This window comes from Colobus angolensis, unplaced genomic scaffold, assembly GCF_000951035.1.
Source record: "Colobus angolensis palliatus isolate OR3802 unplaced genomic scaffold, Cang.pa_1.0 Scaffold200, whole genome shotgun sequence".
Taxonomy (NCBI): domain Eukaryota; kingdom Metazoa; phylum Chordata; class Mammalia; order Primates; family Cercopithecidae; genus Colobus; species Colobus angolensis.
In genome coordinates this window covers 190,511-208,965 of record NW_012115156.1, presented here as the reverse complement: position 1 = coordinate 208,965, position 18,455 = coordinate 190,511, and the positions used below count along the sequence as shown (strand labels likewise).

The following is an 18,455-nucleotide window of genomic DNA, read 5'->3' as shown; positions in this document are numbered from 1 at the left end:
CTACACTAACATATAATATCTGTAGTCTAAAGAGTATTCTTTAAAGCACTTTTCACTTTCGAAAGATATATCTACTTTCTAAAGAATGGTAATGTTTCTCTAAATATTTAATATTTAATTTGGGGCCTGTATTATATTTAAAAGTGTAGAAACCACGTTAAATGAAAAATGAATAATATAAATTTGCATAAACAGAATAATCATAATGATATTTTGTTTAAAAACACTGTACTAATGACAAATATTATGAAAGCATTGGTTGTCTCTGGATGCACTGGATGTCTTTGGTAGCATTATAGATGGATTTTTAAGTCTCTTTTGTACTTTTCTTGAGTCTTCAAAATTTTCTAGAATGAATATGTGTTATTTTACTGAGAGAAAATCTAAACGTTTAGAAGAAACACAAAAATACATAAATGATTATAATTATTTTGGAGTTATATAGATTACTGTCCATCAAGATTTCATGTCAATCAGAGGCCAGGAGGGAGCAGTGGGTACTACAGAGAGCGGATATATTTACATATAAATTGTTTTGCAGAAACGTGACAAATCAGTTGGTAGTGAAGGCATAACACAGAAACACTGAAAGTTGCTTTCAAAGCATATAAAAGAGTTGATACGCATGTAATCTAAGTCACTTAAAACAATGTTTTGAAACAAGACTGACTATGCGTACTTCTGTAAAAGATGAAACTCATGAGAGATTCTTGAGTGTCCACTAAAATACATACAGACAAAACTGAAAAGTGACTCCCTATCACCTAAATGAGGCAAATAAACTGGCTGGGGTGGTGGTGGGGTGGGCACAGGTATTGAAAAAATTGTGGGAGGGAAATTAAAGCTTATAGCAAAATACACAGAAGAGGGTAGGCACTCCATAAATGTGAGCTGCTTTGCCGGGCTCCACTGGAGGTTAATTCCCTCAAAAGAGTGCTTCCTTTTTCTGATGAGCAGGTTAGTTAGTCCAATCTCAGTCTTTGGACTGGCGGATGTAGGTATGATTAGGTAGGGAAAGGATAGAAACAGAAAGGCCTATGCAACAGGAAGGTTGTTCTCGACCTTCAAACACCACTGTAAGTAACAGTAAGCACTGCTCCTGGGGCACAAGGATTCGGTTTTGGTGAGGTGGGAAGTTTCAGACAGATTTGCTATTCATAGAAGCAGCCTGAATGCCCCAAACCACATCAGTTCACTGCAGTGGGGAGTTCACTCCAATTAGCATTTGACTTTTGAGTAAAATTGCTTTCGGAAACAAACATACTCTTTCCTTTTAAAGAGGGTTCTGTTGCATAGGCCAGACAGAAATCTACCCTTTCCCCACCTAATCTTACCTACAGCCACCAGACCAATGATTAAGACTGGCCTAACCTGCTCATCGGAAAAGGAAACACTCTTTTGAGGGAACCTGCCTCCACTGGAGTGGGGAAAGGCAGCTCACATTTACCACGTGCCTACCCTCGCCTATGCATTTTGCTCCAAGCTTCCATTTTTCCCATTCCATTTTATGCTTCAGATGTGAATGCTAGGTCCTTTTCTTTAAAAGATAATTTGACTTCTTCACCTGAATTCAGGTTCAAAGACATCATCAAATCTAGAAATATGAAAATCATTATATTGTGCTAGCCTACCATTGATTTGTTTATGTTTCAATGTTTAGAGATTTGGTGGAATATAGCAAAGACAAAGACCAGGCCATTTTCTTCTTTTTTAACAACAAAAACTGTCTGCTGATTTCAGAGATATTCAGAACACTGCTGTTGATAACCAATGTGAGAATGAAGACAACAGTGAAGCTGCACACCTTTGCCTCTTCTTTTAAAAATTAACTTCTCTGTATCTTTTTGATGTGCATTGCACTGACACTTAATCCACCCTTGGTATCCAAGATCAGAAATCAAAATGACCTTGATATTTTAGAGAAGAAGGCAGGCAGAAAGTGGGGTAGAACTGAATAAAAATATCAACAGGACACTTCCACTGTGCCCCTTGGCAGACATAGTCATTTCCTCCAGGAGCTCCTAATATATTTAACTCATATTTTCATTGGTGCCACGCTATAATTTTTGCTTACATATCTGACTTCCTAAAAAGCCTGGAAACTCTTAAGGTCATAACGTGCCTTATTCATCTTTTTATCACCAGTGATACAAGCTAAGCAGGAGTTAGGAAGTTAGTACATCCGGGCTTTATTTAACAAGGTCAACAGAAGCATGGCATATAAAGAAGACTAAGAGATACTTTTCATCAGATTCAATGTCGGTTAAAATTTCACTTCTGGTAGAGTTTCTAGTTTAGAACTCAGGGCTTTAAACAAAACTTGGGAAACATGGAAGTAATATGGAAGAAAACAATTTAGCTGGTTAAAGATCTGGAGAAAGAGGCGAGGCATCAGAACTCCTCAATTCATAAAAGAAAAGATTAGTAACTAGAAAGGGATGAGACAGTGTTATGGGGTGACTTGAGGAATACTGAAGTGCTCTCCACTTTGGCAGCTAATCCCCACATTCTCTAAGAAGAGCCAAGAATGCCTGGCTCATGCCACCATAGCCAGGTGTCACAGCTGACAGCAGCAGGCAGGCACGTGGAAATGCAGAAATGCTGGGGATACAGGCTAAACAATTTTCTGTGACTGAGACTCTTTATTCAGATCTCACCGAAATTAGACGGTTAAAGGATCCACCCTACCAGAATCTCCTCTCCCACATTTTTCGTAAATTCTAGGATGTTACATAAACTAAGGCCTTAGAAAATGAAATGAGATCCTTGGGGCAGACTGCCGAGGCAGGGAAGCCCAGCCTCAGCCCGAGAGAGACAACAAAAAAGGGCCCTGATTAGGTTTTCTTCTCATCTTCATCCAACCACCCTGACTCCCCTAACATGAAGAAAAGAAATGAAAAGGCATGTGGGGGGAAATAAATCTGCAAAAAGCAAGTCCCTCTTTACCTAAATATGTCTCAACTCTGTCAAGACCTACAAGTAGGAGACAAACTGAAAAATAACCCTGCCAATGACAGCCATGTCTGAAAGGTTGTCCCTCCCTAGGCTCAGGGTTAAGAGGAGCTGAGAAGTAGGGGAGAAGAACTAGAAAGAAAAATGCCTTCACAGACACCCAGGGCTCCAGATATTTCTAATTTCCCTCATCTACTCAAGTCCATGGCCCAGAGGGAAATTGGTGGGGCGGAAGGGAGCAGTGAGGAAGAAGGAGACAACTTTGAAAGCAATTTGTTTTGTAATGGGTCAAAATCAAGTTCAAAGAGAAAAAAAAAAGTCATTTCCCTCCAATATACAGTATATCTATAGTCCAAACAGAGGCTGCTTTGTTAGAAGCTTCTAGAAATTCTGCAGACAGCAGAGGTTAACAGAGGCCAATGGAGTTAATTGTTTATAAGGTCCCCTTTGCTCTCTCTTAAAAACAAAAAGCATGTTACATTTTTTCCTGATCCATGGAAGCAGCCCCTCTCATTCTGCTAAATGCTGTCAGTGAGGCCTACAACAAGAGCCCGGCCACCAGCACACCTGTAGACCCTGTTTCACAGCCAGGACAAACTGGGCTCGCCATCAGCAATGAGATCCAGCTGTGCTGTCTGATAGGCTAATGTCCTATATCATGTCCTTCCCCTTCATGTCTCTGGCTCAGGGCTTCCAATTTGACCAGATGCACTGAAAGCTAAAAGCTCCAGGGGGCTGTTCCGAGCTAGTCTGAACAAACAGTGACATTCATTTTATACCATGGAATCTTTATGCTAGAAGGTCCTGTGAAATGTGAGAAGTCAATGTGGACATCCCTGCTGCTGCCAAGAAGTAAAGAACAGGCTGGGCCCCTTACTATCCCAATGGAAAGAGCTGCAATGGTCCTAATGGAAACGCCCCTGCTTCTTACCTGGGCACACTCCACTTTGGCACACTCGCCAGTCTGGCAGGTCACTTGGCCATGATCACACACACAGAACTCACAGGCCGAGCCCTTCCACATTTCATCCTGGTACCGCACAATCCCATCATAGGAACAGCTCCCGGCAGGAGACACACATTCCTCACAGCATTGCCCATGACGCCGAGCCCTGCTCTGACCCTAGGACACAGGGAGCAAGGTGAGGGGCAGTTCTCAGGAGACAGTGAAACACCTGAGCCAAGAGAGGCAGGAGGACCCAAAATACCAAAGCTCTACACGGCTCTTTCCCTGGCCCGATCCACGATGGGCAGGATCCCTTGCACCTCAACCCTTCTTCCTAGGAAGCAGAGCTCTCATATCTTTATGTAACTTTGCAAACATTATACAACTTTTGATTCCCCTGGGAGTAAGAAGTGCATTCCTTAAATGATCCAGAATAGAGCTTAGACAAGTAAGGTACACACTCTCAAATACCTTTCCGCATCTCAGGGGCAGGCAGGCCTGCTTGTGACATCTGACCTCACCCCGGTCACATATACATGTGGTGCAGGCATTTTCACTCCACTGCTCACCATGCTGCATGAAGACAGGAAAGAAGAACGTGGAAAATCAAATGTCCCATACATCAGATAGAAGCACTGACACATAAGATACCCAATTTTTACTACATTTGTAAGCTGAGCTACATTGAACGTACTCTTGAGAAATGATAACATTTAGATAGGAATAGCTTCTATGAAGACAGTCAATAAATGTCCACAGGAGACTTTAGATTAATTTTCATTCACCTATATTCATTCTACAGGTGTGTTGAGGGCCCATTCTGTGCCAGGCACATAGAGACTCAGGACACTGAGATGGGTAGAAAGCCCTTGTTGACTGGCTCATCCACGGCATTCTTTAGCTCTTGCCTTTTCCAGGAGGCCCAGCCCTCACTGCCATATACTCACTTTGCCAGCTTCCCTTGCAGCTAGGGCATGGACACTGTCCAACCGGAGGGGACCTCAGGGGAAATTTGCTAGAGTGGTGGAGGTCAAAGTAAAAATTCTCCTCCCACATGAAACAAAATCCCACCCCTCTCTTCTACCAACCTTTAGTAATAGTTGTGTGAGGATGAGCTGCCTGGGGCTGAGGAGGTCTCCTTGGGGATGGGAGGGGACAAGATGAAGGGCAAATGCCAACATGTTAAGGGTGGTGGCAGGTGGAAAGATCAAAAGAGCTTAGATCCTTAAAGGCATCATTAAGACCTGAATTGATAAACCTGCAGCTGCCCCATCCTACCTCTAGACTTTGTGTTAGATGACATAATTAATATTAGCATTTCAGCCACTTTTACTGTGGGATTTCTGTACCTTGCAGTTGAAAATGCCATTACAGATATAAAGCCTGTCTCTTCAAAGAACAACTTAGTCTAACAATCCTGTCTAATAAAAATATAATGCAAGCCACATATGTGGCCACTGTGTCACACAGCACAGATCTAGTACATATAAAAATCCTCCCCGATTAGTTATTTTCATTCAGATTTCAAGTGACCTGTCTAGAATTTTTGAGGCACCCATCCCCTAATACTTATTTTCAGATTTTCTACTGAGAGTTATGATCCTAATTTCTATTTAGTCCTTTTTAGAGTGGCTGGTGAGTAAGGGAAGTAATTGAGTTTATTTTTTATGTGTTATTTGCTTTTGAGTAAGGTAACCTTTTTCTGGACCAGTTAGGCACTCCCAAGACAGAACATTCACTCATTCATTCATCTATTCATTCAATTTTTTAAACTCATCTTTATTTGATGCCTACTACATGTTAGGCACAAAGTTATCCAGGCTACCCAATAGTACTTTTGAGTTTGCAGGTTCTACCACCAACAGCCTCTCGCCTCCCTTCCCTCTCTCTTCTACCACTCCTGGGTTTTCCCCAGTGTAAGATGGCAGGGGTGTGAAGAGACTGTCTCTGGATATCAATGCACAAAATCCAGCCAAAGCAGAGAGACATCCCCAGAGCCTCAAAGCTAAATGTAAACTGATGGTAACCAATAATAGCCCTTTTTATCCCCTTCAAGATGTGTGAACAGTAAGTTCACCAAGGTTCATGAACCAGGTGCTGCTTGCCAGCACATTCCTTTATATTTATAATCCCCTTCAACATAATTTTTTCAAACAAGTTTTCTATGAAGAGAAGAGAAAAGCTGTTTATGTACTGAGTTACTAATCCTGGCAGAGTCAGACATGAGGGTGGCGACTTATGGTGGCTGGAGTGGGTGGAAAGCAGATGTGTGAGAACAGATTGTCAAAACTCCTACATGGGGAGCATGAAAGCTTACCTCATATACTTGGCCAGCTGCAGAGCAGGGTTGTGCAGAGCACTGCGGGCAACATTTTCCAGGGACTCGGACTACAGTCTCATCCTTAACACCCAGAACAGGAACAATCCATCACAAAGTGATATTAATAAGATCCACAACAGCAGGAAAATTTCATTCACAGCCAACTAAATCATGCGCCCCAAGCATCTATAACAGCACTTGCCTCTCATTTAACATTTCTTAGTCACCTGGGGCTCTAATAAGAATGAACACTTCCAAGGTCAGGGTGCCCTGAAGAAATTTGCATATGCCTCAAGTCCTGTCTTATTTTAAAAACAAAGAAAAGCACAAATAACAATAATAATGGTTCTTGGTGTTTTCCAGGCACTGTTCTAAGTGTTTCACATGACCCTATGAGTAGATGCCCTTATCCTTGCTTTACAAATGAGAATAGTAAAGACCAGGGAGGTGTGTAACTTGCCCAAGGTCACACAGCTAACTTGGTAATGGTAACTGGTTGACAGCAGGACTTCCGAGTACCAACCATACCAACATTTAAGAACACTGATACTCCTGTTGAGTCATCCTGAAACTCAGAAGTGAAGGTATCCTTCCTTTAATAAGCTACTTCACTATTATTTTGCATATATATAAATGTGTACATTTATTTACATGAATGGACACATATTTATATGTGCATTGGAGGGATCTTTCACACACAAAAAAAATCACTCATATCTCTAGATATCTGGGAGCCAGTGCAGAGAAATGTGGGTGACAGATTAAATACCCAAAGAAGCCTTTCCCAACTGCCCTTTCCCTACATTCTCACCTCTACCACAACCAACACTCCCAGAATATCAGACTATTTGTCTCTGCTGCCCTAAGAAGAATTTTCTTTCTTTAATTTTCATTAATGCCAAAGAGTCAGCCTCTTACTTTGACTTATCACTACAGCCTTCTTCAATGTTGGGAAAGGAGACAAATGAAAGGCAGAGGAAAGGGTGAGAACGAACCAACTGTCAATAACTAAGAAGTGGTAGATCTTATATACAAGATAAATCTAGAACAGTTGTCTTCACTTTCTCTTATGAGGAGTAGAAAACGCAATTTTATTGTCATTGTTACTCTGGTATTCATGCTGCAAGGACAAGAAGGGCCAGTCTACTTGGGAGGGGTGGAGTCACAGAACTGTAATTTTTTGTGGAAAACTCCAATCATACCTCAGCAATTCTTTAACCCCATTTTATATGATGAGTTGGATTCATGTATCACTACCTAACTGGTATTTATTTCAAATGCCTGAACCACTAGAATTAAATTGACAACTATTTTCTCTGTTTTAGGTTGTTTTATTTCTTTATTTTTCTATATGCAAAGTATTATGACCATTGATGTTTAATGGAATATGTGGAAATTGAACTTGCACTGCAATCATTTAGCGTTTCTTGACTTCAGACAGACCTCTTCAGTTTAATAAGCTTTCAGTGAGAAAATAAACGTTAGCTGATGTTACACTATTCAGCAACTTTATTATAATAAACAACTGAACTAAGCCTTACACAATGTCAGACAAACAGGAAGCAAATGTCAAAATCACAAATCTTGAATAGGCATAGAGTTAGTATCAATCCTTCTTAACCGGCATGGAGTAGACTCAAGAACTGTAGCAGAGTCCCCATGAGTATATGCAGGGAGGGAGGTATTACCTGTACGGCGGTTGGTATAGGGCAAATTGTGCTTTCCAAATCTTATTGGCAACATCTAATTACACATCGTATTGACCAAAACAGAATCTTTCTTCAAAAATATAAGCTAATAAGAGCAGGAAGGAAAAGCATTAAAGAGAACATTTTCAGGAAACAAGAGAACTACACGACTGAGAGCTGAGATCCATCTGGACTGGTGCATTACAGCCAGGACTGGAGAGGAAGTAAGAAGAAGCTGAGTAGGGAGGTGGAGCAGTGATGGGAAAGGCTTTTTGATGTACACTTTTGTTGCTACCATACATCTGAATTCTATCATTCTGACCGCCATATACAGGCTCTTCTAACCACAGAGTCTAATACGGGGGCCAACAAACAATGGTCCGTGGGCTAAATCCAGCCCACTGCCTGTTTTGGTAAATAAAGCTTTACTGGAACATAGCCATGCCCATTCATTTACATATTTTCTATGGCTGGTTTTGTGCTACGATGGTATAGTTGAGTAGCTGTTCCAACTGTATGGCATACAATGTTAAAAATGTTTATTATCTAGTTCTTTATGGAGAAAGTTTGCCAACCCTAGGTCTAATATGGTGCCCTCAGTAAACAAGGGTTTAGTACTAAAACGTATTACTAATGCCACTACAACTTGGGGTAGGACTACTACTAAAGACATATTCAATTATGGTTTCCAGTATTCCTTAAATAAAAATACTTATGATAAAGAAGTTTATAGTGTATTATGGCTGAAAGCTCTTGACAAAATTTCTCCCCAGCACAACACTCTTGAAAATACAGAAAGACATTAAAACCCCACCAACAAAGAGTAAGACGAACAGTCCACCTCCTGCCATTGCCAGGAGGAAGTCCCACTGACCCTAAGACATTCTATGGCCTGCCATTGCTGTGCAAGCCTAAATAAAAATAAGAACCATCATCTCTTCCCAACTTTCCACCTTCTTAGATCTAACAAAATATGGCCTTCTTTTCTCCAATGTGTGGCCACTGCTGTTTGAGGCAAAGAGTTAGCCCTAGCCCTTCACTTCCCTTAATATCTTTCTTTCTGCATCTAGTCAGAGCCCATGATGTCAAACAATAAAACATGAGTGGGAAGTATGTGTGCTGGGGAAGTAGAGGGAGTGATGAAAAGCAGTGAGGAAGGAGAGTGCCCCAGTGTAAAGAATCACAGTCAGAGAGAGACATGGAAAGAGCCTTCAAAGCAGTGCAGGCTGAGGATCTGAGTTTTTTGTTCCATGTATTCAGAACACAAGAGGGTTGGGCAGTGGAGAAAGAAAAAGAAATGATCTCGGTCAATGTAGCTACACTAAGTGAAAACTTGCCAGATCCTTGGATTAGGAGGCATGCTTATCTCCTAGCATCTGGCTATAAATTCACTTACCCTTGCAGCTTTCAAGCAGTGACTATAGACTGATTTTTCTTGATGAAGGATGAGGTAATAGAAAGAAGGGAACTTGGGAGAAAACTCTGAAGAATGATCAGTAGGAAAGGACAAATATCTTCTACTCATCCTAAGTTCAGAGCTGAGGCAGATTAACAAGAGAAAAGCATAAAAATGTATTTGAGTTTTATGTGACACAGGAGCCTTCATAAGGAAATAAAGACCAAAAGAAACACTTAAACCTGAGTGTTTTCTTAGAGCAGCTGTGACAAAGAATGGATAGTCATTCCATTGGGCAAAAAGTATGATCTAATGATAACATACTGAGGAAAAATTTGCAAGGTAAAGGAAAGGGTGATTTTTCTCTGTGTCCCTGTGTCTTCAGAGATAAGGGTGTTCCTTTTGTATAGGTGTAGTTATAAGGACAGCACCTCTCACACGAGAGTCTTAAAACCTGCTTTAGGGAAAGATCTGAAAATGCTTCCTAGGCTTCATGACCTGCTTCAGGGTAGAAAGGCAGGGAGAAGGTCAAAGTGATTTTCCTGCTACTCCCATTTACTCAAATTCCTTCTGCTCAAAATATTCAATATGCCAAGATGCTATATTTGGGATAGCATGTCCAGAAACCCATCAAAGACAAAGAAGTAACATTCTAAAGATTCAGAGAAACAGCAGATTTCTGAAAACTATTTACTACAGGATCTAAAAGAAAATGTTTAAAAGCCATTTTGTAAGTTCAATAAGATGAAAGAATGTGCAGACTTTATCAAACAGAAGCAGGAAGCAATAAAAAATAAACAGGATAAAAAAGTAGATGAACCAATGATAGCAGAAATAAAAAAGAAGACTTAACTAAAGCAAAATTGTCAAATTAAAATCAGTATTAGAGATACTAGATAGGAATTTAAAAAACTCTTGCCATGCAGAGGAAATGCACAGTGAAAAATGATAAGAGAGAACATGATTGATAATGAGAAGGAAAGAGAGAGGAGCAATCTAAGAGTCATGGATATTTCTGGAGAAGTGAGAATAACTGGAACAGATATGATTAATCAAAGCCATCACTGAAGAAAACATTTCAAAAACTGGAATACAGTCTAAAAGAGCTCCATAATATTCCAGGCAAAAATATATAAAAAGATAACTCACCTAGAAATATTCTGAAAGATGTTTGAATTATAAAGTAAAGAAACATCCTACAAGAATGCAACAGAGTAAAATTAGCTGCATATAATAGAATAGAAAGCAGACAAACCTCAGATTTCTCCTCCATGGCACTAAATTCCAAAATTCAGTGGAAAGGAGTCCATAGGGTCAGGATGGGAAGAGATTATAGTCCTTCCAAATTTTAGATCCCTCCAAATTGTCTTTCATGTATGAAAGCAACAAAAAAGTCATACTCAAATACATAAAGGATCAGAAGACAATTATCTATCTTTTTTTTTTTTTTTTTTGAGACAGGTCTTGCTCTGTCACCCAGGCTGGAGTGCAGTGGCATGATCATGGCTTACTGCAGCCTCAGGCTCCCAGGCTCACGTTGTCCTCCCACCTCAGCCTCCCGAGTAGCTAGGACTATAGGCATGCATCATCATGCCCGGCTAATTTTTGTATTTTTTGTAGACTCAGCATGTCGCCACATTGCTCAAGATGGTCTCGAACTACTGGACTCAAGTGATCCACCCCCGTAGGCCTCCCAAAGTGCTGGGATCACAAGCGTGAACCACCACACTTGGCCCATCTATCTTTCTTGAAAAAACATCCAAAGATAAGTTCAAACTACTCAGATTAATTAATATTAGATTTGATAAAAGTATGGCATTAAAATTCTCACAAGAACTCTCATCAGACTGAACAAACCATTTCAGTGAGCCTACAGAAACGTGGAAGGGTTCTGGTTATGGCTCTGTTCACAAAGCATCTGGACAAAAGTTGAAAGCAGGCAACTTCAGTATGAATTTACATCCTTCGTTAGAAGAATAACCCCTTATGTGAACATAAGGAATTTCTCCTCCTGTCGAGGATTATCACCAACTTTTAAAATGTGATTATAACTATGCTAACAAATGTAACTACATTTTGTTACCAAAATATTGGAATGAATTTTCCTCCCCTCTCCACCACCAAATCTATCTTGGTCTTCCAAATCATCCGTGGAAATACGGATGACTGTTTTCCTTTCTGTTTGTCCACCCTTGCCAAACTTTCATTAATGATTACAAAATTCCTTATGAAATTTAAAAAATAAAAATAAAAACCTTACATTAAAAATCATGACAATCCTTGAAGATAGGTTGCAGATTTTTCCAGAATTCAAGACCTGAAAATACATTTCTACTGATACACTTGTGTTTTCCTTATATTTAATGATGTAATGTAAATAAAACTCTTGGAAGGGCTTGATGTTAGCAAACGTCATTATTATGATTATTATTAGGCTGGTGCAAAAGTAATGGGCATTACAAAGACCGCAATTACTTTTGCACCAGCCAGCATTATATATAAATGTGTAATTCATTATTCCAGGATTAGTACTGTACTGATTAAAAATACAAGTCACATGTAGTCTTCTGAGATTGCAGTGTAGAACTGTTTAGGTTAAAAGTGCTGACACCATGAGCAAGTTACTTACACTCTCTGGACCTCAGTTTTATCAGCTATAGAATAGAAATCATAATAATAGCTCCTACTTCGTAGTGCTGTTATAAGAATTTAAAAGCTCTTATAATTAATGGCTGACACATAGTAAACACCTGTGATAGTGGTAGTGATGGTGGTGGTGATGGTGGTGGTCATGGTGGTGGTGATGGTGGTGGTGATGGTGATGGTTGGATGGTGGTGGTGATGGTGATGGTGGGATGATGGTGGTGGTGGTGATGGTGATGGTTGGATGGTGGTAGTGATGGTGGTAGTGATGGTGGTGGTGATGGTGGTAGTGATGGTGGCGGTGATGGTGGTGGTGATGGTGGTGGTCATGGTGGTGGTCATGGTGGTAGTGATGGTGGTGGTGATGGTGGTAGTGATGGTTGGATGGTGGTAGTGATGGTGGTAGTGATGGTGGTGGTGATGGTGGTAGTGATGGTGGCGGTGATGGTGGTGGTGATGGTGGTGGTCATGGTGGTGGTCATGGTGGTAGTGATGGTGGTGGTGATGGTGGTAGTGATGCTGGTGGTGATGGTGGTGCTGATGGTGATGGTTGGATGGTGGTAGTGATGGTGGTGGTGATGGTGGTGATGGTGGTGGTGATGGTGATAGTGATGGTGGTGGTGGTAGGTATGGTAGAGGTGAGGTGATATTTTCCACAATAGCACTGAGTTGATAGCACCCCTTTGGATCATCAGAACAACCAGTATATTTGTTAACAAACTGTATCATTAGGTATGATAAACCTCCAAAATTTAATAGTGATATTAAATCAAGAGAAATGGTTTTAAATGATCTGACAGTTGAGATTTTTTGTATGTAATGGCAAAAATATAGACTTGATGATACAACAGTGATTAAAATCAATCTATTTCCAAGTCTTCAGAATTGCCTGCATATTAATTAGCTCTAAAGTATGGTACCAAATTTCATCTTTTTACATTAATTATGTATATCAACACAAACTGTAAGTGAATATTGCACATGAAGCTAGAGTTTATGTTTAATGATTTTTAAGATGAGAAATAGTACTTTCAATTATTCCAGTAGCTGGTCGCCTAATATGTAGTCTGAGGTTACATTTTTTAAGATTTAAAGCTGAAGGTCTCCAATGGACTCTTCTTTCCATTCCTTCTTCCCACCTGCCTTATTGTTATTGTGGCAAACTGGTTAATTATCCTTCGTACCCCAGGGGACTAGGCCCCAAAATGGGCTTAATCAGAATGCCTCAACACTAGAGTGTCCTCCAAATGTAAGAGCACTAGAACAAGACACTGTGCAACTCTATCAACAAGCTCATCTGCCATCTTAAAGCAAGGACATGGCTTTGTGACGAATTGGGACATGAGACATGAGCACAGTAGTTGGTGTGGTGTGGATAATACAATCTAGTCTTTCAATTAGATACATTTCTCCTTTATTTGGCATTTAGCATTTCTTGTCTAATTGCCTTTTGTCGCCTTTAAAAATATTGCCCAATTGTCACAATATGCTATGTCATTGATTTTGTTTTATTTGACACAAAGTACTGCTTTGTATCAACTGAATGTGAGCTTCCAGCTTTTCCTTAGATCAAAAAATGAGCTATTTTTCGACTGGAGGCAAACTCCTTTCATGGTTATATATCAACTCCATGGAACATCCAATGGAGCCTCTGGAAGAGTAAAAAACTATAATATAAAATATCATGTATACCACATTTATCTGCAATTGATTTTCTCTTCTAAATTTGTGTGAAGAGTCTAATGTTTTGAGAATCAGATCAGCTTTAAATGAACCACAAAATCCCACTATCTTAAATGTCCTCAGAGAAAATCCTTTGATAATTTGAATCATTATCCTGTAAGAATTAAATTATGTACATCTGGATAATCATGTTCAAAGATATGCATTATGTCTTTAAAAAGCAGACTATACCTATGCATTGAAAAACAATAACAAATCTAATCACATTATTAAATTTTCCAGATGTTTAGCTTGACATTTTTGGAGCATCTGCCATTAGAGCTGGAGGCTTCCTTGTGTGAACCCTCAAGGCTCAGTTGCATTATATAACAATTAGCCTAAGTGGCTGGTAATTAGACCTATCTGCAGTTTCTAAGGGTAAAAGAAATGTCTCAGAGGTGGTCTCCAAAATTATAAGGAAAACAAAAAGGTCTTTGCTTCTTGTTTCTAGTGCTTCTGAGGCCTGCCTGCCATAATCTCAGAAGAGACACCAAGTTCTTCAGTAGCCTGTGAAGGCTGCATTCTTAGGTTGTCTTCCTTACCTGGTTACAAAATAGAGGCTGACACTGAGCTGTGAAGCACTGGGCAACCCCATTTCTACACAGACATTTGGCACACCGGCTCAGCTGCCAGTCCTCCCCATCCTGAAACACACGGCCTTCATAGGAACAGGGTTCTGGAAGGTCAAAGAAACAAGGATTACTAGTAGGATCGCACTTGTTGATCCCAGGGCTGACTGCATGGAGGTGCAGCCAGCGCAGTTGCACAGGGCCCACTGGTCAGAAGCCCAGTACACAGAAGGAGGTCCTGTATTTGGTGTGCAATGCTCAGCAGTCACTATCTTGAAATCTCTGAATTTGTGTTTTATAGGTGAAGCTTTGAGGCTCAGCTCATGCATGGTCCCACCTGCTGCTGGCTTCCTGGGATGAATTCTCAGCTACCAGTTCCTCCACTCTGTGCCAATGAATGCTGTCATCCCCAACCCTCTTGGGGGCTGGTGCCAGGAGGTTGCATGTGCCCTATGCACCCAGTCACAGGGTAGAGTCTGGGGTGTCTGTGAGCGTATCCTCTCACCCTTCATTCCCAGGCTCGAGGGAGGAAAACATTAAATAGCAACTAAGAAACTTGACAAATATGACAGGTTGAGAGAAACAGATCACAGAGGCAAACAAAAAACAACAACAAAAAAGCTTTTTCTCCTCTTGATTTTTGAACAAGGGACCCTAGAGTTTTGCAAATTATGTTGTTGGCCCCAGTTGATCCTCCAATCTTTCCAGGAAAATACTTCCAAATTCTTTCTCATGGAGAGTCAATGAGAAAGTCTCTGAGGACCTAAGAAAGAATCCCACAAACTCAGACAACCTACTCCCCACACCACCCCCAACTCTGTTGTTCCAAGTATTTTCACTTATAGGGTTGGTTATTTAGCCCAAAACATCTGTCAGTCCTTTTCTGGTAGGTGACATCTAAAATGCATGAGGAAAGCATTTTCCTTTCATCAATTCTTGGGCATATTTTTTCATCCCTGGAACTCTCCAGGGTAAATAAAGGATTACTGGAAATGGAATAACTGGGGATCGGAAAGAAATGAGGTATCTTTTTAACGAGAAAAAGAAAGAATAGAGTGTGCGTTCCAGTTGTTGTTAAATAAAAGTATTCTAGCTATTATATGTCGTGAGAGAGCATAATACAGCAATGACAATAATTCCTATTTATTATATAGTATACACTACCTAGTCATAAAAATGGAAAGGGACATAGATCTTCAAAATGTAATAAAAAGAGTATGGGAACAAGCGTGAATTCCAACGAGAGGGCCTAAAAGTCTGACCCTGGCTTGCTGAACAAAATCTGGGTGTCTTGGTTTCTAGGTGGGCATACTTTCTTCAGTGGGGATGAAATAAAGATAAATAAAAGGCATGCTTCCTGTTGGGTGTATCTTGGAGAAAGATGTTATGTCATCTCAAAGACAAGCCAACAGAATTAGTGTTGACAATGCTATACAGAGAACTGATTTATTCCTTTTTCTGTCCACTAAGGAGGCAAAAGGAACCACCCTGGCCTTATGGAATCATATCAAAGGATCTTTTCCCTATTTCCTTGCGTCTAAGAAGCTGTGAATGCAGAGGGATAAATATCAGAAACTCACAGAATCTCAAATTCAGAAGGGCGCTTAAGGATTTGTTCCAATCTCACTCTCTGGGACACTCCATCCTGCCAAGCGCAAGGTTTTGCACTTGGTTCCAACATGGAATGGGGTTAGGAAATCTTTGAGCCACACTGAGCAAAAAAGAGTAGAGTTGGGGTATTGCCATGTGAACCTCCCGAGCAAAGAGGGTCCACTTCTACAAGCTCATACTCACTCCCAGGGCCCACACAAACTGGGCAGCAGCTTCCTTCAGGGATGAATGCCAGCTCCTGGTGTCCACATGACAGCGGTGGGCATGGTTGAGGGGTACATCGGACTTCCCCATGATTGCAAGAGCACACACTACATGGAGAAGAGGCCCATTCTGTTCCATGCTGTGTGTCAGGGAGAGAAACAAACAAAAAAAAAGTTAGTGCCAAAATACAGGTTTTCATTCAGCCAAACAGAAACAAATCTTCTTTTACACAAACTAAGGATGGAGCTCAGGGAAAGGCAGAAGAAAGCTATGAGCTTGCAAAGTTGAGAGTGGAATTTGCAATGTTCCAAGTCAAAGGCCAGTTTAAACATGGACTTCTCGGCCGGGCGCGGTGGCTCAAGCCTGTAATCCCAGCACTTTGGGAGGCCGAGACGGGTGGATCACGAGGTCAGGAGATCGAGACCATCCTGGTCTACATGGTGAAACCCCGTCTCTACTAAAAATACAAAAAACTAGCCGGGCAAGATGGCGGGCGCCTGTAGTCCCAGCTACTCGGGAGGCTGAGGCAGGAGAATGGCGTAAACCCGGGAGGCGGAGCTTGTAGTGAGCCGAGATCGCGCCACTGCACTCCAGCCTGGGCGACAGAGCGAGACTCTTGTCTCAAAAAAAAAAAAAAAAAAAACATGGACTTCTCTTTCTATTACCCTAAGATTTTTTATTTACAAATTTCAGAAAATTTGTAAATACAAAATACAAAAAGAAAATAAAAAGATAACCTAGTCTCCTATCATTTAAAACATTCGATAAAGTCCCAGTTCAAATACACATATATTTACTGTGTTCTTCATAATGACTATATCCTTTTCAGTAGCTCTCTCTGATCCTGTTTCCTTTCTTGGACTTCACTTTTTATCTTGATTAGTTCCCATATTCCGCTCCCCTCTTTCTCTCTCTCTCTCTCTGTCTGTCTCTCTCTGTTCCAGTGATCTCATGGTCCTGAGGAAAGTGCAATAGCCAACAGGGAGCACAAGCAGGCAATAATGTACGCAAGCAGTGAGTTGCACAAACCAAGGATTTACTTGGCCACATGCACGTTCTCAGATCCCAGCTCAGCCCTTCCTGCTTTGGAAACTATAGGTAAGTGACTTAATCTTTTTCAATCTCAGTTTCTTTGTCTATAATAATTAAATGGTATAGCAACATTCCCTTCACCGGTGGACTCTTCCAAGGGTTAAATGAGGTGGTCTGCTAAAGAGCCACCCAGGTGTGCAGTGCACTGGTGCTCAATCCAGAGTAGAACAGTGTTACCCAGGGATGGGGAGATGTTGGCCATAAATTACAAACTTCCAGCTATTAGATGAACAAGTTCTGAGGATCTAAGGTACACCATGGGAGGTAATGGATGAGCTAATTAATTTGATTGTGGTAATGATTATACAATATAGATGCATATCCAACTGTGTTGTACATCTTGACTACATTTGATCTTCATTTGTCAATTAAACATCTTAAAATAAAAAGATGCTCAATCTTCTCCCATTTCTATTGAATGAGTTCCTGACTTTCCTCCCTTCTTCCATACCTTGTGTTGATTGTAAGTAGTAGGAATGGACACAGATAAAAGACCAAGTCCTGTCCCATCCATTTTTACTTCTGCTACAATTATATATAAATTTCAAATTTAGTACAGCATAGAAATGAGCAAGTCCACAAACTGTGGGCTAATAAAAGACAGGGCAATTGCCCTTTGTTCTTGAAAAGGCCTACACATGAAAGCAAAGAAAGAACTTAAAAGAAAATTGATAGGTTTGAATGAGTTAAATTTTTTAAATCTGCCAAAAATACATCATTAAAATATATAAAATAAAATTAAAAGGCAAAGGACAAACTGACTTTAAAAATTACAGATTATATTAATTAGAACTAAACTCTAATATATAAAAGCATTTATAAGAAGAAAAAGACCTTTCAAATTTTAAAAATAGCAATAAACTTATAGAATGTTCAAATTTATTAATTGTAAAAAATACTAATTATAAAATAAAACTTGGATAACATTTTAAATATCTGATATGAAAAGACTTTAAAGTTCACAGTACCCAGAGCTGGTGAAGCTACAGTGAAGGGAAAGAAATTCTCTCACACACAAAGCGTTCCCTTGTGATAACACCTGGAATCACTCAACCAGGAGAGGCCTCCCCGGGATAATCACACTTGAAAAGAGGATACACTATCTGTGGTATTTCCCCTGGGCTTATCACTAGACACAGAAGACTTACATTTTAATGACTAAAGATGTCACAGCTTCAATACCCAAACTCTTTAGATGCTTTGACCTACTAATTTCACTTTTTGTAATGATTAATGACACACAAAAGGCTTAAATACAAGAAACTCCATCTATTGTTCTTTAGAGTGAAATTAGAAATATTTTAGTGAAAAC

General features: G+C 40.2%; 1 protein-coding gene across 1 annotated transcript in view; it reads right to left on the bottom strand.

Annotated features, from left to right (window-relative positions):
- FRAS1 (Fraser extracellular matrix complex subunit 1) overlaps positions 1-18,455 on the bottom strand; it is a 455,628-nt gene that overhangs the window by 260,146 nt on the left and 177,027 nt on the right. Inside the window, exons 5-9 of the mRNA XM_011941729.1 lie at positions 16,031-16,190; positions 14,210-14,343; positions 6,216-6,299; positions 4,370-4,471; positions 3,884-4,075 (exon numbers count right to left, since the gene is read on the bottom strand). Of these exons, the coding sequence (XP_011797119.1) occupies positions 3,884-4,075; positions 4,370-4,471; positions 6,216-6,299; positions 14,210-14,343; positions 16,031-16,190 (672 nt within the window). The remainder of the gene's footprint in view (positions 1-3,883; positions 4,076-4,369; positions 4,472-6,215; positions 6,300-14,209; positions 14,344-16,030; positions 16,191-18,455) is intronic.